Genomic DNA, 22,661 nt, shown 5'->3' with positions numbered 1-22,661 from the left:
GTTACGGCTCTAATTGCCTATGATCGACAAACTCTTTTAAATCTTCGACCCTTGAATCATCAAAAGCCGGATCTATATTGGAACTTAGGGAATTTTTCCCAGTCTCGAACGGATACTTCCGCCTGCACATACTACCTGCCTTTTTTTCCACCACACAAGAAACGACATAGGAAACGGGGTAAACGGAGTGGTTTTCGCGTTCGTATTAAAGCCTATTTAAAAGCACATGAAGTGATTAATTACCGCTCCATCATAGACATCTTGCGGCCCTCCCAGTATACTTTCAGACTGTGTCGCCATCGATGGATTCGCTATGCTGGCCAGCAAGCCCACTCGGTCCTACCAGTTGAGTGCCCACGTGTATGGAGCTGGAAGCGGGTCTCTGGAGGAGGTGTGGATCACAGCAATCTTCGCCGGCTGTGACGTGCTCCTAGTAGCGTCAACGTGGCTACGCTCCGAATGGCTCTGCTAAACACTAGGTCACTGATGAACAAGTCCTTCGTTGTAAACGACTTTTTTCTCGCGTCAAGGCTGGACGTCCTGTTTCTAACAGAGACCTGGATTCGCCCCGGTGAGTCCTCTGCCTTTTCGGAACTTCTTCCACTGGATTGTGCTTTCTTTAACTCTCCTAGGACTGTGGGCAGGGGTGGAGGTCTAGCCTCGGTTTTTAGAAGTAAAATCAGCGTGCGGCAACTGCCTCCTGCCTCGTATTCCAGCTTCGAAGTACAACTACTGGAGCTGTCCGGTTCCCCCCAGACCCTCTGTGCGGTGGTGTATCAACCTCCGAAGCCAACCCACACTAAAGGCCATATGCTGGACTTGGTATTGTCGTATGGACTGGATATTTGCATCACGGACATTAATGATGCTGGGATTTCGGACCATTTCCCAGTTATGTTTGATGTTCAGTTATGCAATATGAAACTGAACTCTGAGGGTCCACTGAGCCTATTGCGTCTGATTAATTCTGAGGCTGTTGCCCTTTTCTCTGCGGCCTTTGCTAACTCTGTCTGTTACGATGACATCAGTAATGCACCTCTCTCGGTTGATGGCGTAGTCAACTCTTTTATTTCTACATGTTCTTCTATTTAGGACACTATGGCTCCAGTAAAGACTAAACGCCGTAAAACCTCTCGCCAACTCTGGCTAAATGAATCCACCCTCGCTCTTAGACGTGAATGTCGTCGAGCTGAGAGGAGATGGAAAAAAGATCAACTTCAGGTGTCCCTTGAGATCCTGCATATGAGTCGGTCTAAATTTCAGAAGGCTGCCAAAATGGCAAAAACGTCTTTTTTGTCGAACATTATTGCAACTAATAGTCACAATCCTCGAGTTCTGTTCAAAATCTTTAACTCAGTGGTTAATCCCTGCTCTGATGTTTCGATGGGTGCCTCCCCAGCCCTCTGCGAAAAATTTCTTAATTATTTTATAGATAAAATCTCAGTGTTAAGGGCCCCACATTCTCCGGTAGTAAATCAAGCCCCAGTTTCCGAATGTTCAACGGTTTTTCAACAGTTTGAACCTGTGTCATTCTCGACTTTAAAGGAAATAATTAATAACCTGAGAAGCTCAAATTCTCTGCATGACATTATTCCTTCTCGTATCGTTAAGGATGCATTGATTCTCTGTCATGATGGGAAAATATTCCTCTTCTTCTGCCCTTTTTCGCTGTGGTGTGCCCCAGGGCTCGGTATTGGGTCCTGTGTTGTTTTCCCTGTACATGCTGCCCTTGGGCTCCATTTTTGAAAAACATAATGTCTCTTTTCACTGCTATTCTGATGATATTCAAATCTACCTCCACCTGACTGGGGATGTTTCATCTTCACTACATCCTCTGTTTGATTGTCTGAGGGATGTCAAAGACTGGTTATCACGTAACTTTCTTACTTTAAATGAAAAGAAGACAGAAATTATCGTTTTTGATAGAAATATGCCTCTGGGACAACTGGCTGGCACACTCGGGCCTGTTGCTAACCACCTCACTGATGCTGCTAGGAATCTTGGAGTTTTCATGGATAGTTCCTTCAAACTAGATAAACAGGTTTCTGCTGTGGTAAAAACCAGCTTTCACCAACTACGCCTAATTTCTAAGGCTAAACCTTATATACCACGCAAAGATCTGGAGAAACTCATTCATGCTTTCATCACTTCAAGACTGGATTATTGTAATTCTCTCTACTTGGGCCTCCAATCTTCTCTTCTTCAGCGATTGCAGCTGGTCCAAAATGCCGCAGCACGTCTCTTGACCGGCATTAGAAAGTACGACTCTATCACCCCTGTTCTGGCCAATTTACACTGGCTTCCTATTAAATACCGAATTGATTTTAAAATTTTATTGTTTACTTATAAAATCCTCAACAATATGGCACCTGACTACCTAGCTGATCTCCTCTGTCTGTACAGCCCTCAGAGAGCACTGAGATCATCGGGCCAACTGCTCTTAGTGCAACCTAGGTCTCGGCTGAAGACCAGAGGAGACTGTGCCTTTGCCGTTGCTGCACCCAGGTTATGGAATACTCTTCCTCTTCATATTCGCACATCAGATTCCATTCAGTCTTTTAAATCACGTCTAAAAACTTATTTGTTTAACCACTTTGGTGTACTTCGGTCTTTAAAATGTGCTATATAAATAAATTTTGATTTGATTTGATTATGACACACAAATCACTGGGAAATGATTCAAGGATGACTTTTGACATTTGATGGCAGCACATGAGGGACAGAAAATTGTGCATTATTCATTTAATTTTGTTTAATTTCATTTTGCAGGTAAAATTTTATAAATAATATAAATATACTGTACCAGATATATGGTTAAAAGCTGTATGTCATGTGTAGTCCCTATGCACAGGTCCCTGCAGTGTACAAATAATAATTAAATTGAACAATTAGTGTTTGTTTGAATTGATATGTCAGCTGTTTAATAATGTTAAACCATCGTAATTTACAGTATATGTAGAGCAATGTATTTTTTGTGCAGCCCAGGAGACTTAGGCATCATGTGATATGGCTAAATTTACTTTGTCAGGAGGAAGCACGACAGATATGTAATTTACACTGACAGAATGTCAGATTATTATTTAATATTTCATAAATCTGATGTATTTATTATTTTATATATTATTTATACCTGCAGAGAGACAGACATCCATTCACATATACATCTTACTCTCATATTTATGTCCTTTTTATCTGTTTCAGTGCATCTTTTCTACACAACTGGGACATGGAGTAAAATAGTGTCCAGTGCTCTAAACCTATTTTCACTGCTGCATTTGTAGAATTGTTTTCTACATGCTAGTGCACTAACTTATAAATGAAGACAGAATTAAAAACCATGATGACATGCTGGGAGCTACAGGTTAGATTAGTCTAGTTAGCTATCATCAAGATAAGGTCATTTCACATTATTTAATTAATTTATTTCATGTTTTCTTAATTGATTTATATTTAGTAGATTAACTATTTCATATATTAATCATATAACTGGTTAAGGTTCCAGCTGTTGATGGTGGTCTCCTTCACTCTGCCTGGCTGTGTTTTGTTTACAGCTATTTTTATCTTGTTTATTTAGATTTTCTATTCATTCTGTGCAATACTGCAAATGTTGGTATCAATTCAATATCAAGTAAATATAGGGCTAATATTACTGATGCCAATACCAATATAAATACTATACTGGCAGCTTATAAGAGCAGTGTGTCATGCTTTAAAAGATGAATCATCATAAATTTGTGAATTCTAGACACATTTTAATAACCAAATAATCTAAATATTTATTTATATTCAACAAAACACCAGCTTTTCGTGTTTTGGGGAGATTTGTTTCTCTAAAATGCTTTTGGTCATCTTCTGATGTTTAAATGTGCTCTAGACTATAAATTAAACGTGAGAGTCAACACTCCTTATCCATCTTCACTCTAATGATGATTTGGATCTAAGAAAGTTTCCCTACCTCAGAGTCTGTCTTCTGATGCTTTTACTACTTTCTTATCCACAGTGGTACTTAGTAATGGTCTGCTGGAAAATTGAGGCACAGCCGTATTTATTTGTACAAGTACAACCCTGATGAGGTGATCACGTCAGCCTGGCTGTCATCTGAATGCTGCTTCAATTGAAGGATCAAAGAAAATGTCTCACACAAAAAAACCAAACTGGCTTAAATCTGATTCCTGATCGAGGTGCAGAAACTTAACTTAAAATAGTTTCTGTTCATTGTGCATATTTTATGGATTATTTCTAGGTTGATGGCAGATTTTTGATTTGGTGTCAAACCTTTGAACCCCACTGTAATGTGTTGCTCAAAGGAGAACGTCGGGCTGCTGTTATGTTGGTCTCCATGGTGACATTTTTTAAGTTTGCCTCTCTTTTGCACACAACTGAAACTTTTTGACTTTTTCTCAATTTATAAAGGTGATTTTCTTCCTCATTCTCTCCTGGAGAGCACTGCTGCACAGAGACATGAAACATGGGAGTTCAAATCAAAGCTGTGACAGAGGGAGTGTAATACAATCTGAATCAATCTACCCCAGTCTGTCAAATAAAAAATAAAATAATGCTAAATATGGTTGTTGTTGTTGTTGTTGTTGTGTGGAGTTTTGTTTGCTTGTTTTTAAATACGGTCGTCATGATCCCCTGGGATTGGTCATTTTTTTTAGTTTGCATCTGTAAGAAATATATTTCAGTTTGTGTTTCTGCTTTCTTTGATTCTTCAGTTTTGAGTTCTGGATTCTTGTGTTTTTACTTTGGGTGCCTGTGTTGGTTATATTTTTATTATTGTGACTCATTTTAGTTTTGCAATATTATGACCTTTTTATAATCACTCCTGAGTCTTCAGGAGTTTTCATTTCTCTGTTCTAGTTTGAAAGTTTCTTGTTCCTGCTTGGATTTTTATTTCTTCCCCGTCATCAACCTGATTATATTCAGCTGTGCCTCATTCACATTTCTGTGCACATTTCTCTTTTTTTGCATTTACAACCCCAGTTTCAAAAAAGTTGGAGCACTGTGTAAAATGTAAACAAAAATATAATCAAATAATTAGCGACTCCCATAAAGCTGTTTTGTTTAATTCACAAAAAACATGTAAAATGTTTAAACTGAGACATTTTACTATTTCATGAAAAGTATTAGCTCATTCTGAATTTGAAGTCATCGACATGCCTCAAAAACGTTTGAACAGAGGCAACGAAAGCCTGGAAAAGTAACCAGTACTAAAAAGAAACATCCGGAGGAACATTTTACAATTAATTTGGTTAACTGGCAACAGATCAGTACTGTGATTGGTTAGAAATTCAAAAAACATCTCACACATTCATTTGTCTGCAAAAACTATGTCTACACATTGTGGAACAATATCAGAATTTTGTTTCTCCATGTAAAATTGCAAAGACTTGAATATCTGATCATGTATAGTACCTAACATTATCAAAAGGTTCAGAGACTCTAAGGGACTCTCCGTGTGCGAGGGAAAAGGCTGAAAATGGCCCGAGACAAAGTAGAAAATAGTTCTGAGGTAAAACAAATCAATCGTGGAAATTCTTTTGGGAAAACAAGAGCCTGGGTCCTCCAGACTAAAAAATGTAAAAAGGCTTGTTTTCATCCTGCTGTTAAAAAGCTTGCATTTCTGATGGGACAGAGGTGCATTAATGCCAGTGGCACTGACAGCTTGCACATCTGGAAAGGCATCACCAGTGCCAGCAACACTGAAAGGTATAGTTGGGTCTTAGAGTAAAATATGCTCCCATTTGGATCTTTTTCAGGGAAGACCTTGAATATTTCAGCAGGACAATGCTAAACTGCAGGCAGCAGCTATTATAACAGCATGGCTCTGAACTGGCCTGCCTGTACTCCAGACCTGTGATCATTTGAAAATATTTGACACATCATGAAAAGAAAAATACAACAAAGAAGAACAAGGACTGTTGGGCAGCTAGAATCCTCTGTCTGACAAGAATGGGACAGAAATTAAGAAAGCACCTTAAACATGTGGTTATCCTAACTGGGCTTTCATTAAATTGGTGAAGATGTACAGGAAAGAACCTTAGACAGCAGCCGGGGGAAACAAAATCTCCTACATGGCAGACTGAGAAACCTAACGTCCCTGTGCACCTCGGGCAAAAACTCGTTCATCCCAAGGACAAAACACCCAAACACAAACTAAAGACCAACATGTATGTTATGCAGTGCAGTGATGAGTGCTTGGAGCGTTTACCCAGGAAAAACCAATCAGCCCACAACACAAGAGAGCCACCTCAACAGCTGGGAATCCACTGGGAATGACCGACGTTGAACAAAGGTTGAGGTTTATGACACCAGTTATCAGCCATCTACAATGCAGTCTTGAGATCCCTTCCCGGGTGTTTAAACGCCCACTCTCAATAGTTCACACGATGATGCCGATATCTTACACTGGTTTCACACTCACGTGATCAATACTGGGTCAATGACAATCAGGGGTTAAAAACCTGGGACACTCTCTGGGTTGTTTTCGAACTGAAGAAGCTTTTTGGATGAGAGGAAACATCTTCACAAACCAAAAAGAAACTCGCTTGCCTTCTCTTCAGCTCTCGAGTCTACAAATTGTGTTTCGGCTTTGAGGGAATTCCCGGCAGCAGGATCAATAAAGAAATTATAACGCTTGTGCAGCACTTACAACCAATGACGATCATTATGATTATCAAAGTGAGCGTGTGATGGGGCTTCCATTGGCAGGCAGCAGGGATTAGAGGATTATTTCTCTCCCCTGTCTTTGGCCATCTCTCTATCGTTCTCGCTCCCTGGATTAGGTTTTATCTACAAAGTAATCGGGGCTTTTCTCTTGTCTGACAGGACTACAACTCCCACACTTTTACACACACAGATACACACAGAGATTACATCGACACTGCACAGTCTACTGCGATATTGACTCAGAGACTTAAACCAGGCAGAAAGGGATGCGATAAAGCAGAAAAATCTGGATTTCCACAGGAATTATTTTGTATGAAATCTCTTCTTATCTCCGCACAAACAATATGAAACCACCTGAATGAGATTTCCTTCTCTGACGTTCTTTGCATTTGGTATAAACAAACACTCTGAGCAGTCAGATTTCATTCCAGGAGTGGTGAAAGATACCAAAATCCAAAGGTAAATATTGTATATATTCAACACCTATTGTAGAGAGCTGTTGTAGTAACAAAATACAGCTCAGACAACGAACCGGGGCTGGTACTGAGTGATCTTTTTGTTTTTCCTCCGGAAATTTTGAGCTGGCATATAAATTATTAATGGACGCAGGATCATAGCTGTAAAGGACACCAAGGTCCTTTTTTGCATTACTTAAGGGAATTAGTGGGGCGGCGGGCGGTTTGCATACACAGTAGATATTACATCTATCTGTTATTTTAAGACAGCATGAAATGTTTTCAGGCTAAAGAAATCTTAAACTTTGGCCATTTATGGAGGATATATGGAAACATGAAATGTAATGTATGTTTTTATGTAAGATAAACAGCATTTTGAAACACCTACTGTATCCAGCAATGAAAACTATTAAAAAAACAATAGAATAAGTTAAAATAAAATAACTTGTGCATTTGGGTAGTTTCTGGTTAAAAAAGATATTGATATTGCCATATTGAATTTTAATGTGTCATTTCTGCAACACATATATATATTTGTGTAATTTATTGCTTAAGAATGTTATTTATTGGGGGGGGGGGGGCACAGTGCTGATTTAGAGGTCTTAAAAACTAAAAAGAAATCATGCATTAAAAATGATACACTTGGCATCACTTTGCAGTCCTTTGAAAAGTGGCGTTTAATAATATCTGCGGTGAGGCGGTTGTTTTACATGCAGTCGGACATGTTAAAAGAGAACATCAGCATTACTGTGAAGCTTGTTTCACAGACTGAATATAACGTGAAGGGAGAAGAAGACCTCAGGCTCGGCTTTCTGTGTGCTTTGCTTTTCCAGCTGCGCAGCTACATCAGCCCCAATAAATATGTCAACACTGTGAATGTTGCTTCAGGGAGTCATTTATTGTTGCCTTTGTGTGCATGTTGTTGTGTCTCCGAACATAAATGTACTCATGAATTTTACAAGGCTACATTTGACTTGACCTTTACTGCGCATATATCTGTGTTGTTGCTTTGGAGCCTATCTGATTTGCTCTTGTTCACATTTAGCATCGCACTTAATACTCATCGTTTGAATATAAAGTGTTGGTAATAATAAATGTGCAGTATCACCAGCAGGTGTCGTGACATCTCCATGAAGCTGCGCTTTTATTTTGCTCTCAGACTTTTGGCAGCAAATTCAGACCACACCACCCTTTTCCTACCAGAAGTCTTTAAACACCAACATTAGACTAAGGGGCTTGAAACAGCCAATTTAGAGTTTCCTGCGGGCGCAGTGATTTACTGAAATGCGTGTAACAGACCCACGACAGGACACGTCCACACATTCATGCTTTCCAGCATTCTTTATTATTACGGTTGCCGTTTTCTCACACTCACTGCAGCTTCCACACTCCTCCACACACATCAACAACAATAACTGCAGCAGAACCCAGCACAGACCTTAACCCGACCGGCGAGGCGTGATTGCGCATGCCGCTCAGGTGCGTCCGCCTCCCTTGCAGCAGCACTGCAGACCACGCCCCTACACAATGTGCAAAAAGAGATGGAAATACTGTTGGATGACGCATATTGATGATTATTTAAACCCCAAATTTCACAGTTGGATTTATTACTCCACATGAGATGCATTTTCCCTTGTTTGACGTTCTGTTCTTGTGTAATTTGGCATCTCCAGACTTTCTTTTCTGTTTCCAGAACGGCCAGCCATCCCACTGAATCCTTTTCTGATGATTATTCAGTAAAGAGTGGATGGATCAACTGATGGGGCAGCTGCATCTCTCTGGTCCCGTGCCAGGTCTTTGCTGGATGTTTTCTTATTTCTTAAGAACTTTTAGAAATTGTTCATTTCTTTAGTCCTGCAATGTTGGACAAGGACGCACACTGTGCTGAGATTTTTTGAGTTTTCAGTTAATACCATGTTGGGAATCACCTTTTGCACAGAACTGTTCAAATGACCATGTTGTTAAAATTTTAAGCCTCTGATTTTACATTTAAAATGTTCTGTTTTCTAAATGTTGGCAGAAATGAATATAGTGGCACGGTGACACAAAGGCAAATTACATTTTTAGTGTCTGAGCTGTTTTGAATTTTAGCGCTGAGTTACAGGAGGCAACAAGCAGTTTGGTGAGTTAAAGCACGAAACAGACCAGTGCCTTTCAAATGCTTAAACACCAGAACTGAAGCTAATAATCAGGAACTGGAAAGAACCCTTCAAATGGAATATCAGAAATGGGGGAAATAACTTGCAGAGCTGAAAACAAAGAGTATTAAAGGGCCATGACTTAAATGTATTATTTATGAGAAATTTATTTCCCATAGCTGCAGATCCTGGGAAAAGATGAAAAAATGTTTTTTGTTTTTAGTTTAATGTTAAATTTACTCCTCCTGTCTCATTTTGTCTGCTCTCTCCAGCTGACCTGTGCATATATTGTCTCTGTTTACACCTGCTGATTGTTGGATCGTCCTCGTAACTATGTGAACCCCGAGCTCTGTAACTTCCTGCTTCGAGCTTCCCTTTAAATCCATAACACCTGTTTATTCCAGCATTTTGGTCCATAACAATCAGCTCATGCTGCCATCTTATGACATTTTGCTGTGAATTATTTACTTTTATTGGCAGTTGTCGTTTTTAGTTGCCATTTCCAGTGTCCAAAAATAAAAGTCATTATCCTTATCAGAGGCTGGTAACTCCTTTAGCTGGAGATGAGGTTGTGGAAATTGCTTTGTGTTTACTTTTCGCTGATTATCTGATTGTCATATCCTAGAATGCCACTGCAGCAAGAGCCAGAGCGCTCTGTTCCAAGTTCATTATATAATCTCCAATATTATATCCATTCATTTTCTTCTGCTTATTCAATTCAGGGTCGCCGGGAGGCTGGAGCATATCCCAGCTGCCGTCGTGTGAGAGGCGGGGTACATCCAGGACGGGCTGCCAGTCTGACGTCACAGCAACATGATATTTACATCATAATCTGTATCTGCATGCTGCTTGTATGGTTGGCTTTCTGGTTCAAGAGATGATGGAAGAGCAGGAAAAAAAATGGCTTCCTTTTCTCTCCACCATCAAGTTTTCTTAAGTTTTTATGCTTTATAATGGCACAAATGTACCTGAATAACAAAATCATTTTCATCCTCAGCTAACAATAAATGTCATTTTTAACTGAAGACAAGTCTTTGGTTTTATGTGCATTTCTTCTATATAATTGTAATAAATTTAATGTTTCTATTCTGCTCATAACCAGTTAATGCACAAGCCCTGTGCTGCAGAAAACTGTTTATTAGTTCTTCAGGAGATTCATATTTCATACACAAAGCACATTGACTTTCCTCCATGTAAAAAATGCTCAAACATTCATACTGCCACAGGCAAAGTGTTGTATCAAAAACATTAGCACTTACACATACACAAGTTTAATTACTGTATATGTTATAATCCAGCAGATACACACAAGCACACTGACAGACTCAAACTGTTAAAAATGCATTGTTTTGAAAAAAAGGGCATCTTCAGGTTGCTGTATTAATGTGTCTGGGTTATTCAGGTTCATCTGTTCTAAATATGGATCTTCGACATGTCGTTTGGGTGGAAACGCTGACAATCACACACTCATCACCACGGCTGAACTTGCTTGTCAGACACAAATTTTCCGTGAGGCTCTGTGGCTCCGGGTGGCAGCAGGGCCAGGTACACTGGAGTGACAGCACCCTCCTCTGGTGACTTGGGGGCTTTATCACCAGCCATGTCGGTGCGCACCCATCCTGGACAGCAGGCGTTCAGCAAGATCTGTTAAAAGAATAAAAAACACAGAAAATAAAAAGGAAACAAAGCAGAAACTAGGAGATAATGTTGTTGGCAACGTTAAAGATTTTAAATATTAGTTACCCCATCATTTGGTCTCTGCTTGGAAACTTGACGGGCAAGAATCATGGACAGGGCCTGAAAACACACACGTTCATAATCATAATCAAAGAAGTACGCCAATTAAGATTTAGAGCGGGTTCTTTACATGTTGATATGAACTTCATTTTCACATCAGCCGTACCGTCACCCCGACTTTAGATGTTCCATATGCTGAATCGGGCCAGCCGCCTTCTTTGTGTTTGCCTTTCTTGGCTTCGCTGACAAATTGCTGCATCAGTGCCACCAGCTCGTCCTCTGTGAGGTCCTCACTGCGGAAACGCTGCTGGAGCTCCGAGCTGCACTTGTTCAACGTAAGTGCACTGACAAAGCTGGAAACATTCACCACACGACCTGAAACACACACACAGGGTAACAAACCTCTTCATGTGCATCTCTCACAGCACATCAAGCAAACTCATCATCTTCCAGGAAAGATTACATGCGAGTTGGCTGTAGTGTGTCTCTATGTTTAATTATTGTCGTGCTTTGTTTTCCGCAAATTGTGATCACACATCCTGAGGGCAAAAAAAAGATATCGCTTTCCAATTATAGATAAAATGTTCAAGATGAGCCAACAGAGAACATTTTAGAACATCCACAGTCATTAATAGTCTGAATCAAAGCCAAACTTGCTCCTCTAATCAAACGCTGACCAAAGCTGTTTATTCAAGCAGCAGCGACGGGCACGACCGGCAGATTGGATCCAGCCTCGTGTTCGTACCTCCAGCTTTAACGATCGGCAGGAAGTGAGTCAACATGTCTCTGGTGGCAAAGAAGTTTGTGTTGAGGGTCACCTCGGCCTGGACATCAAATGGAGTTGTGTCTGCCGCTGAAAAAAACCCCAAAGTTCACATGTTGTCACCTTATTCATGACAGCCTTAATCATTTATAGATCCCCTTTTTGTTCAGAGCTACAGGACAATTTTCAGAATGTTTACGTTATCTGACTCTTCTTCATCACGGTGGATGTTAGGGGCGAATATCTGATGGTTTTCAGGAAGACTACAACACATTAATTCACTTACATATGCACCATAGCATTTCTTATATTATTGTATAGCTGTAGTCACACATACACAGCAACCCTGAACTTTTAAAGACATGCATGATGGAAGTGCATGTGACAATGAAAGTGCAGCCCTGAGGGCTAAAACCTGAAGCTAATGCGGAGGTGTAAAAACCTGCATCTCCTCTGATGGCCGCTGGTGGTTTCTTCTAAAAGCAAGTCAGTCCCCACAGACTCCCACATTAAAATGCTCAACCTATTTTCCCTTCAGCCCAGCTGGGGGAATATGTGGCGTAGCTACTTTAAGTGACAGATCTGCTAGCTTCAGCTTGGCTTCACCTCAGCTAACTGGACTCCCTGAAGTGGGCCCCTTGAATATGTTTGTGGTGTTGGTGCCCTTTAGATCGGACCCATACAGGCTACAGTCACAGCCTGCTAACTTTAGCTGCTAACTTAAAACGTCACTCTTTGCTCCATATACGGTGAGTGTGATGAGCTACAAGCACAGCCAAACGGCTTTCTGATCATTTATGCACCGAAAAGGCCTAAAAGTGGGGGAAAGGAAACGTAGCACAGGAGGACAAATGGTTCGAGTTTATGGATACTTTAATATTTTTCAAATATTGACAAAGAATCAATTGAATAATAAATTAGTTTTAGCTTTTCAGGTCTCTAGTACAAAATCTGTGTGTGTCCATTTGACTTTACAGCCGCCGACCGTCCTGCCTCCTGTGCCCACTTTGATTAGGATCCTTTCCAAAATGGACAAAAGGACAACTTTGGTTAATCTTGACTGCTGAAGTGTAAAATGTTTTAAATTCTAGATAAAGATTGATGCTGCTGGAGCATCAATCTTAGCAGTATTTTTCCAGTGTGTCTAAACAGAAGCCACAGCAGTGTTAACATCCTGGCTTTCGATAGTGGGCAGGGTTGCATGCTTGAAGACCCCAGGGCCTCAGCTCTACATAGCATACCAGGTTAGTCAAAGGCAAGGAGCTAGACAAATGGTTGTGCAAGAGGCCGACAACCTCCTCACATAAACAACCTTCTGTTATAGAAACTGGGAAGAAACAAAAATCATCACACAACCTACTTTCTTATTCTAGATCGGTCGCAGCAAGTTGCAGCTTTATGTTTCACATGGGATAAAAAGAAATAGTGGTGGTGTCAGTAGTACTAGGCGTTGTAATTGAACTTCCTGTGTATGAGGCTGTAGTGCACAATACAGTTAAAATCAATGTATATATCTAATTCTACCTTTGAATGCTATCCCAGCATTATTGATGAGAATGTCCACTCCGCCGTACTTCCCTTTAAAGTAAGCAGCAGCAGTTTTAATGCTGTCCAAGTCATTGATGTCTAGCTGGTGAAACATGGCCTTCAGCCCCTCAGAGGACAGAGCCTTCACTGAGTCCTCACCACGCCCGCTGCAACACACACAAAGCGTTACTGTCTGCCTCGGAAAACCATGCTGGTTTATAGTTTCTCGCTCAGCTTCCTAGTGTGGACAACAGCATCTGTGTGTGCTCTTTGCTCTTCTTGCTGTCTTAAAATAACTGCAATATGTAATCAAATCTGCTCCTAGATGCAATTACTTTACAAACTAGCGTAAAAAATCTAAACTCATATACATCAAAAACAAATACCAACATGTGACCAGCAGATGTCGCCAATCTGCATTGAATTCAAAACTGTTAAACAGAAGGAGTCACTGTGATTCAGCACTTTTAATCTTAATACCTACAATTGTTTTGTAATTTAGAGATAAATATTTGTTTTTAATTAGTTGTTTTCTGCAGATTTAAATTAATAATGATGTAACTTTATGTTTTCAAAGGGGTAGAGGTTTTTTCATTGCCTTTTTTTAGGATTTTTAAGTGTTTGAAAAGGTTAGAGGCAAACATCAAATACATGGAAATAAACCAAAAATATCCTTACAGCAATAAAGTAAAACAGATGATTTTGCAGTAAAATCAGGTGCAAACATGAGTGTGGTTCAGGTGTTACCAGCTGTGGTGCTTACACATCTCTAGCAGTGAGGTAAACGTCTCCTTCAAACTGCTTGCAGAGAGCTCGGACGATGGCCAGGCCGATGCCCTTGTTACTACCTGTTACCACAGCAACCCTGGTTGACATGTCTGTTCACAAAGAGAGCAACATGTGAAGTAACATCTTAAACACACAAAGTATTAAACTCATCAATAGCTGACAAATAAACTCTATGAAAGGCCAGGGACATCCACTCCTTCCAAATAACTGCTGAGTCACCTCCGCTAACACTAGGTAGGGCTAATGCAATACAAGTACTCTTAAAGGATTTGCTAAGCTGCTTATAGAAACACATTTTTATTCCAGTTTAATAATACATATAAGTGTGGTTTACAGCTGTAGAACCAGCCCAACAGCAACAGTTTCAAACTAAAGCAATAATTTAAAGAGTCACTGTAACGACTGTTACGACCTACAGGTGTGACACAAACTTCTAGCTAAATAAATTCCAATAATCCTGCATAAATATCATTCTAACAGGTTTTTAAGCAACCACACTCAGGCTGTCAGTACTTAAAGTGTTTGACTTTAGCTTTCAGAGATGACCTGCAGGATCTAGTTATATAAAGCTGGCTAACTCATACAAACATTAGTAGAAGGCCAAACTATGGACAAATTTGTAGTCTGAAAGCTCCAAACACATCTGGGCCACTTCTGACACTCACAGTCACACAGACGCCTGGACACAAGTGTTTGGTGTGTCAAGTTCTTTATTTCTTGAATACTAAAACATAACACAGAGGACATGTACATGTGTGTACACTGAACAGTTCTGGATGGGAAATGAATAATACAAATCAATACAGCTTCGATAAAACCTTTGAAGTATGTGATATTCAGAGCAAAATTAACCATCCAGAGATTTGTCATATTTCATATAAGATCCATATTCTTCGTACTTTGTTTAATGTTCCTGTCCTCATAGACACACCTTCCTGTTTCTGTCTCCTCAATGCAGGAACTCCAGCAACACTTAAGGGAAGATGAACAACTTTAATAATTGACCAACGCGTTCATGACCCTGATGAAGCTTTCATCAGGGTCATGAACGTTGGTCAATTATTAAAGTTGTTCATCTTCCCTTAAGTGTTGCTGGAGTTCCTGCATTGTGAATTCTTTCATCCTCTCCATGCACCTTGGAAGTAGGTGAAGTTGTGTCAGAAATTTTTGCTGTGCTTTCTCTCTGTCTGCCTGACAGTCTCCTCCTGGTAGTAACACTTCTCTCCCACTATCTGTATCACTGGTTCACAGTGCCGCTCCCAGGCGAGTGTTGAAACAATAATTAATGTGCAAATAGCGTTATGGGATCACACACATCAAAACTCGGCCAAAGAATCCATCCAGGCGGCGCACACACACACACACACACACACACATACATACATACACACATACATACACACATACATATAGATTTGCTAGGATCTAATGTTTAGGAGATAATAAATAGATAATTTGATAATAAAGTCCAGCCTATGCCTGCAAAAGTAGATAAAACATTTGCATTTCTTTTTAGGGTTTTTCCATGTTGTTCTGACTTTTTTCCTGTTTTGGGACATAGTTTCCTTTTTTCTTTTTATGTTACTAAAAACATTTACATTATTCATCCTGTTATTAGTACTTTCTCAAATCCGGAGAGACAGAGCATCCCAGACTGAAATGCATAACACCAGATGATCTATCACACACGCAGACACACACAGTCATGCATCCATGACTGATCTAACCCATTCTGGGGTTTTGACGTTGTTACAAAAAAATAAAGGTTTTCTTCTGCATTTTGTCACTGTGTAAAGACACTTGGTACAACATTAGGGGGCTTCTAGATGGACCACACACACATAGACACGAACGCACAATGATTATGTTTCAACAAAGTGGAAGCAAATTGCCATTAAAACCTAAAAGACCTCTCGTGTATTTTAATTAATTGCTCAGGCCACCTCACCTTTTTCATCCTAACACCACCCGACGGTCTGACATTAGAGCCACTCTGTCCTGCTATAACAACGGATTTTAACCGGGCACGTTCTGCAAAATAACGACTTTTGTAACGTGATGAACTAACGTGGTGTGATATTAAAACAGGAAAAGTTTGTTGCCTAATTATCAAAACGACAAACTTTTAAATGGGGACTGGTTCTTCGCCCACACGGAAAAAAACGCAGTTATATTAATCAGGCTGCAGACGTTTCTTACCTGCGGCTGAAGTTATCGTCCTGACTGAAGATTACCACAGGAGTGAAGCGCTCGCAGAGGGACAAAGGAGGAGGGAGCACTGCGCAGTAATACCGCGCCTACACGGAAGACCCAGGTATCAGAGCCAGGTACATTTTTAATGCAAGATCAAGTTTAATCAGTTTAAAAAAAATATTCAAGAAATCAGAGTTTGAGTAATTCCTCTAAAGGTGAAGGTCTTATGAAGACCTTTGATTTGGAATTAATTTTGAAAAAATCTATTTCCTCCTCCATCTCTGAAATGTTTTGCATGGACAGTTAAGTAAACAAAACCAGTTCTTTTACTGATTCCAGTTATTCAGTTATTTCTGCTTTCACTGACACGTGTTAGCAGTGTAAACTCAACTAATTAACATTGTTTGTCCTTTAACCAAGACGCTTTAGATGGGGTAGCAATGTGGCTTTGAGGCAGCTCTTTTTATTTTTAATTAACAGTAATTTAGCAAGTTTATTAAATGTTTTGAATGGTTCCTGCTTTACTAAATGGGAATCAGAATGAAAGCTGTTTCATGTAGATATTAACAAAAGGATGTTCTCTTAAGATTCAGCAGTTTGTGTTTTGTGATCTTCAACCAACCAGGGGCAGAGTTTTAAGGGAACCACTGATAGAAAAACATGGGAATAAATCTAAACTTTGTCATTGCAGGACGTTATACATGCAGTGAAACCTGCTGTTTCTCTGTCATGCAGAATTTTGTTTTGTGGTGCTACAATCTGATAAGTCACCAACTGTTCAGACATGCTGTCAAAGGGTGTGTGTGTGTGTGTGCGCGCGCGCGCACGTGTTTGTGTGAATCTAAAATAAAGTTTATAGGGTATCAGGTCACACAGTGGAAGCTCTATTAAGTGAAAATAACTTCAAAGAATTATTTGCTCCACCTCACCTGCATGCATGCGTCTGCACCTTAGCAGGAAATGAAAATGAAAGTGGTGTCTAGTTCCCATCGTCAGCTGCACATATCAAAAGGTCACAGGAGTTGAACGTGCAAAGAGTCAGGGCACAGCACATCATCAAATTTTCATTCCACTGCTTTAAGCTAGCCCGTATTAATGACTGCATTGTCCTTAAAAACATACATCGCTGATATGCTGCACAATGCTTAGGCCTGTCGCTGCTGCCTCACCTATTTCTCTAATCATTTCACTTTTAAACATTCTTTCAAGTGAGTCCCGCGCAGCACAAAAGCAAGTTGTACAGGTTATGTGGAGGGGTGTGGAAGTTTAAACTAACGTATCTTTCTGTTAATCTGATGCATTTATAAAGATGAAGGCAAAACAGTGTTTGCTTTATCTCTGTGGCCTCTGGAGCTGCCATTCTGTAATATATATTCTTTTAGTTAAATATGTGAGCAAGAACCTGCTGATTAAACATCAACTATTGAATTATACAAACTAAAGAAACAGACACACCCAGTTACTCTCATGTGAACTTGGCAGAGCTGAGTTAATCTTGATCCTGATTTCTGCAGCTGTACTCGAGTCAACCGTCAAGTCACGCAAATCAAAAAGTTCTCTGCGCGTCTAAACAAGCAGCCAGAGTTTGTTCTATTGATCCGATCACATTGTGCAGTTTGCAAACCAGCAAGCGTTTCTGCACATTTGACACTATCCTCTGCTGCAACTACACATTCAGCAAGAGGGTCAAAGACTGCATCTCTAGCACTACAGACATATAAAAGTATGAGGCTTAGAACAGAGTATGTGCTTTTGTCCAGCAAACAGCATTTTGTCAGGACAGGATGTTTATGTTTTAGCTTCCTTTGTGGTTCTGCTCTACATTGCCCCGATAAGCAAAACACCGACAGCATGGGTACAACGTGTGACCTATTCTACACCCCAGACAAGTTGCTTTAAAAACTGATTCACACCTCAAGCTCACTGCTTTTTGACAATTATTCACAATGTTGTAATTTTATATTATATAAATAAAATTACATTGTAGCCATAAACCTATTACGTTCTTTCAAAAACATTTTCAACCTAAAGTCAATTTATTGTTTTAAAAAATCACAGTAAAGTTTTAATAACAAGCATTTTATTTTCTTTTTTTTTAAATATCTTCATTCAGAAACAGCAAGTTTACTTTTCACATGTTAAAACACGTAAGAACAAAATATAGCTAAGTTTTGTTTTCATCAGTTGAACACTGTCAGTTATCAGAACATCATTTTTAAATTGATGGATTTAACCTAACAAAACATTTAAACTGGAAAACATTTTGGTTTTAGCTGTGTGATACGGGCGTTTGTAGATCTAATGTATCACACTATGGCCTTAAATATTACAAATTTCATTCTGGCAAGAAAAAGTATAAACTTATAAAATAACTACATTGTTTTTGTACATTATTTTTTTATGTCATTAGATATTCAACTTTCTATCACCATGGTTGAACTTCCTTATCGGAGACATACTTTCCATGAGGCTCAGTGGCTCCGGGGGCAAGCAGGGCCAGGTAGACCGGTGTTATGGCGCCCTCATCTGGTGACTTTGGGGCACCTGGCGCAGCGATCTCAGTGCGTACCCACCCTGGACAGCATGCATTAATCAAGATCTGTAAAAAAAGAATAACAAGTATAAGAAGGGAGGCTTCAAAGACAGAACAAAATCTTTAAGAATACATAATATCATATTAAGTCCTGTTTAATTTATTTCCACACTGTTATTACGTTACAATATAAAGTGCCTTGAGACAACTGGTGTTGTGATTTGGCACTATATCAATAAAACATACTGGTCTGCTGCACAGCATAGAAGAATCAAGACAGTTGTTTATAATTTGATTTTAAGATCAAAAATTTCCGTTACCCCATCTTTTGGTCTCTCCTTAGACAAACGACGAGCATGAATCATGGATAGTACCTTAAAACACAAACAAACATAATGAATGATAGTCTCCAAGAATTTAAAACTAAAGCAAAAGCATTTTAATTGAAGTTTGTCAATGTTCAGGGATCTAGTTTGGAATAATGAATTTGCAGGTTGACTTTAGCCTGCCCTATCTGAATATTCCTCCATTTTTCAACCTCCATCCCATCCATTCGCTTCCGTTTATCCTTTTCAGGGTCGCAGGGGCTGCTGGAGCCTACCCCAGCTGTCATAGGGCAAGAGGCAGGGTACACCATGGACAGGTTGCCAGTCTGTCACAAGGCTAACACACAGTGACAGACAACCATTCGCACTCACATTCACTCCCGCGGGCAATTTAGATTAATCAATTAACCTATCCCCACAAAGTGCATGTCTTTGGACTGTGGGAGGAAGCCGGAGTACCTGGGGAGAACCCACGCAGGCACGGGGGGAACATGCAAACTCCACACAGAAAGACCCCGGCCTGATGGTGGAATTGAACTCAGGACCTTCTTGCTGTGAGGCAACAGTGCTGACCACTGTGCCACTGTGCGAGTTTTTCTGAGCATATTTTGCAACCTCGTCAGGTAAAAGTCTAAAGACAAAGTGTTCAGTTGTACCGTCACTCCAATTTTGGATACTGCATACGACATATCAGGCCAGCCGCCTTGCTTGTGTTCTCCTTTCTTGGCCTCATCAACAAATCGTTGCATCAGTGCCACCAGCTCGTCCTCTGTGATGTCCTCACTGCGGAAATGTTGCTGGAGTTCTGGGCTGCACTGTTTCAAACCACTGGCGCTAAGCATGCTGGAGACGTTCACCACACGCCCTACAACACATAAAATCAGATGCCTAAAGCACTCAGTACCATGCTTCACTTCTTTTCAGTGTTTGTGGTGTAGGACTTCCCATTCCTTCCTCTAGGTTTTATGGAAACCATCAGTAGTAATTACCTCTCACTGTTGCTCCAAAGCAACACCTAGCATGATGCTACTTCCACCATGCTTTACAGTTAGTCTGAATCTGAAGGAGTCTGAATATTTTTATTAAAATAAAACCCCAAAAAAAACTTGAGGAGCAGTAGACTGGAATGAGCTCTGCATCTGTACCTCCAGCTTTGACGAGTGGCAAGAAGTGAGTCAACACGTCTCTGGTGGCAAAGAAGTTTGTCCTCAGGGTCACCTCTGCCTGGACACCAAATGGAGTTGTGTCTGACACTAAAAGGAAAAGAGATAACGTGTTGAATCATCAAATTCAATTTATAGCTGCAGTTTCAGATTATTGTATATGTGGATCCAGTTCGACATCCCTCAGTATATATTTATGATTCTACCTTTGAATGCTATTCCAGCATTGTTGATGAGAATGTCCACTCCATCATACTTCCCTTTAAAGTAGGCAGCAGCGTTTTTAATGCTGTTCAAGTCATTGATGTCCAGCTGGTGGAACTTGGGTTTCAGTCCCTCTGAGTTCAGAGTCTTCACTGCTTCCTCACCCCGACCTCTGCAAAAGGACCAAAAAAGTTTCATTTACTGTTACTTTCAGTGCTCAGTGGGGTTTTTAACTCTCTCTTCCTTTTGATCTTACATTTCCATAAAGCCAAGCCAACTTTATTTCTAAAGAACTTTAAAAACAGCTAGCACTGACCAAAGTAAAGTGCTAATATTAAAATATAAAGTAGAGTTTAATATTTATTCTAAGTGAAAGTTTTCCATAAAATGTTACTTTTTTTTATGCACGCCGATCAGAAATGCCAGATCAGAAATGCCACACATTCCCTTTCACAGTTATGCTGATGCCATCCATTGGATTGGATGTGTCTGTCCCACTGTTTAACTATCTGTATACATGATGTTAAAGACTAGTTAACGCAGAACTTTTATACCCTAAATGAAAATAAGACTGAAGTTATTGATTTTGGAAGTCATACCCCTTTGGATAAGTTAACAGATACCCTCGGTCCTCTTTCCTGTTATCATTCCCAGACTGAGCGCTTTTAAATTAGAGAAGCAAGCGTCCACAGTGGTGTAGACCAATCATCAGTTCAGTGAAATTGCCAAAGTGAAACTTATCTTCCTTCAGAAGACCTTGAAAAATGTATTCATGCCTACATCTCCACTAGACTCGACTACTGCAGTTCTCTTTATTTGGGTCTTGAACATTCATCTCGCCATCACTTGCAGTTAGTCCAAAATGCTGCAGCATGTCTTTTAACAGGTGTCAGGAGGAATGATCACATCACTCCAGCTTTAGCAAATTTGCACTGGCTCCCTGTCCATTTCATTTTCAGATTATTTTACTTTTTACTTTCAAAGTTTTAAATAGTATGGGACTCAGCTGTTTAAGCAAACACCTCAACATATATAACCTCAAAGGAGCACTGAGATCATCGAGCCAGATGCTCTTAGTACAACCGAAGTCTCGATTAAACCATAGAGAGGATCGGGCCTTTGCTGTTGCAGCCCCTGGACTCTGGAATAACTCGCCACTCGATATTCATACTTCAGAGTTGAAACAGTCTTTTAAATTCCATCTTAAAACTCAATTTTTCACCTTGGCCTTTAATTAGAATTCAGTTTGTGTACCATTAAGTTTTTTGTTTATGTTGTCACAGTGTATTGTATTTTCTGTTCATTAACTAAGCTGTAAAGCACTTTGGTCAACTATGTTGTTTTAAATGTGCTATAGAAATAAAATTGACATTGACGTTGACATTAACTCTGGCAGTTGGTGAATATTCATGAATATTTACATGAATATTACATTTTCCCCAAAACTTTAAAACTTAAAACACAGTCTTTCAAGGATATTGTAATAATGTCCACAAGTGCTATTAAATCCACATAGATTGCAGTTAAGGATGTGACTGCAGTTATATTTGTCCCACATGACCCAGGCTCGGTCCAGGTGGTACCAGGTGAAGATACCTACACATCTCTGGAAGTGACGTAAACGTCTCCATTGAACTGCTTGCAAAGCGCTCGGACGATGGCCAGACCGATGCCTTTGTTACTGCCGGTGACCACGGCAACCTTGGTCGACATGTCTGCACAGAGAGAGAGAGAGAGCTACAATGCAGAACAAAAGATAATTATATATTGACTTTGACTACTTTACGTGAGCATCCAGTCTGAGCTACATTTTCCTTACAAAAATCAAATACAATTCATTTCAGTTTTATTTATATAGCGCCTAATCACAGCAGTTGCCTCAAGGTGCTTTATACTGTGACGTAGAGACCCTACAATCATATGGAGTAAAGAGAAACCGAAATCCAACAATCAGATGGCGTCCTATGAGCGATCGCTTTGTAATAGTGGGAAAGAAAAACTCCCTTTTAACAGGAAGACACCGAGAGGGACGGCCATCTACCGCGACCGGTTGGAAGTAAGAAAACAAGTGACTATTAAACACACAGGGTGATCACATTATTACATTAGCCAAAAAAAAAGAGCCAGCTTTAGGTCACAGTTCACTCCACTTTGCACTATCGCT

At 40.0% G+C, this 22,661-nt stretch overlaps 2 protein-coding genes across 3 annotated transcripts; both read right to left on the bottom strand.

Annotated features, from left to right (window-relative positions):
- Nucleotides 1-10,379: 10,379 nt before the first annotated feature.
- Nucleotides 10,380-16,402, bottom strand: LOC120734938 (carbonyl reductase [NADPH] 1-like). 2 transcript variants are annotated; one of them, XM_040034063.1, is made up of 7 exons: nucleotides 16,278-16,402; nucleotides 14,053-14,167; nucleotides 13,287-13,456; nucleotides 11,745-11,852; nucleotides 11,166-11,374; nucleotides 11,006-11,059; nucleotides 10,380-10,906 (listed from the first exon to the last, which is right to left on the bottom strand). In XM_040034063.1, exons 2-7 carry the CDS (start codon nucleotides 14,163-14,165, stop codon nucleotides 10,733-10,735), a joined length of 828 nt encoding a protein of 275 aa, XP_039889997.1. In that variant the 5' UTR covers nucleotides 14,166-14,167; nucleotides 16,278-16,402; the 3' UTR covers nucleotides 10,380-10,732. The 2 variants fall into 2 exon arrangements, with proteins under 2 accessions (XP_039889997.1, XP_039889996.1); XM_040034062.1 differs by lacking the exon at nucleotides 16,278-16,402 and adding an exon at nucleotides 14,744-14,846.
- A 1,983-nt stretch (nucleotides 16,403-18,385) lies between these two features.
- LOC120734817 (carbonyl reductase [NADPH] 1-like) lies at nucleotides 18,386-22,412 on the bottom strand. The gene is made up of 6 exons (XM_040033809.1): nucleotides 22,098-22,412; nucleotides 20,500-20,669; nucleotides 20,276-20,383; nucleotides 19,787-19,995; nucleotides 19,125-19,178; nucleotides 18,386-18,870 (listed from the first exon to the last, which is right to left on the bottom strand). The coding sequence occupies exons 1-6, from the start codon at nucleotides 22,208-22,210 to the stop codon at nucleotides 18,697-18,699; spliced, it is 828 nt and encodes a 275-aa protein (XP_039889743.1). The 5' UTR covers nucleotides 22,211-22,412; the 3' UTR covers nucleotides 18,386-18,696.
- Between the last annotated feature and the right edge of the window lie 249 nt (nucleotides 22,413-22,661).

Source organism: Simochromis diagramma, unplaced genomic scaffold (assembly GCF_900408965.1).
Source record: "Simochromis diagramma unplaced genomic scaffold, fSimDia1.1 OVJJ01000176.1, whole genome shotgun sequence".
Classification (NCBI taxonomy): domain Eukaryota; kingdom Metazoa; phylum Chordata; class Actinopteri; order Cichliformes; family Cichlidae; genus Simochromis; species Simochromis diagramma.
The sequence above is the reverse complement of the archived record's forward strand: the minus strand, read 5'-3'. Positions and strand labels throughout refer to the sequence as shown.

Bases quoted from the DNA above. Each gene is read 5' to 3' on its own strand.
- LOC120734938 (XM_040034062.1), bottom strand. From the start codon at position 14,831: ATGTACATGTCCTCTGTGTTATGTTTTAGTATTCAAGAAATAAAGAAC. The intron at 14,168-14,743 runs GTGAGTGTCAGA...CTTTGTGAACAG, and splicing joins GTCCAGGCGTCTGTGTGACT to ACATGTCAACCAGGGTTGCT. The intron at 11,853-13,286 runs GTAGAATTAGAT...GGTTTTTTTCAG, and splicing joins TGCTGGGATAGCATTCAAAG to CGGCAGACACAACTCCATTT.
- LOC120734817 (XM_040033809.1), bottom strand. From the start codon at position 22,210: ATGTCGACCAAGGTTGCCGTGGTCACCGGCAGTAACAAAGGCATCGGT. The intron at 19,179-19,786 runs GTACAACTGAAC...TTGTGTTTTAAG, and splicing joins TATCCAAAATTGGAGTGACG to GTACTATCCATGATTCATGC. The intron at 18,871-19,124 runs GTAACGGAAATT...CTTTTTTTACAG, and splicing joins AGGAGAGACCAAAAGATGGG to ATCTTGATTAATGCATGCTG.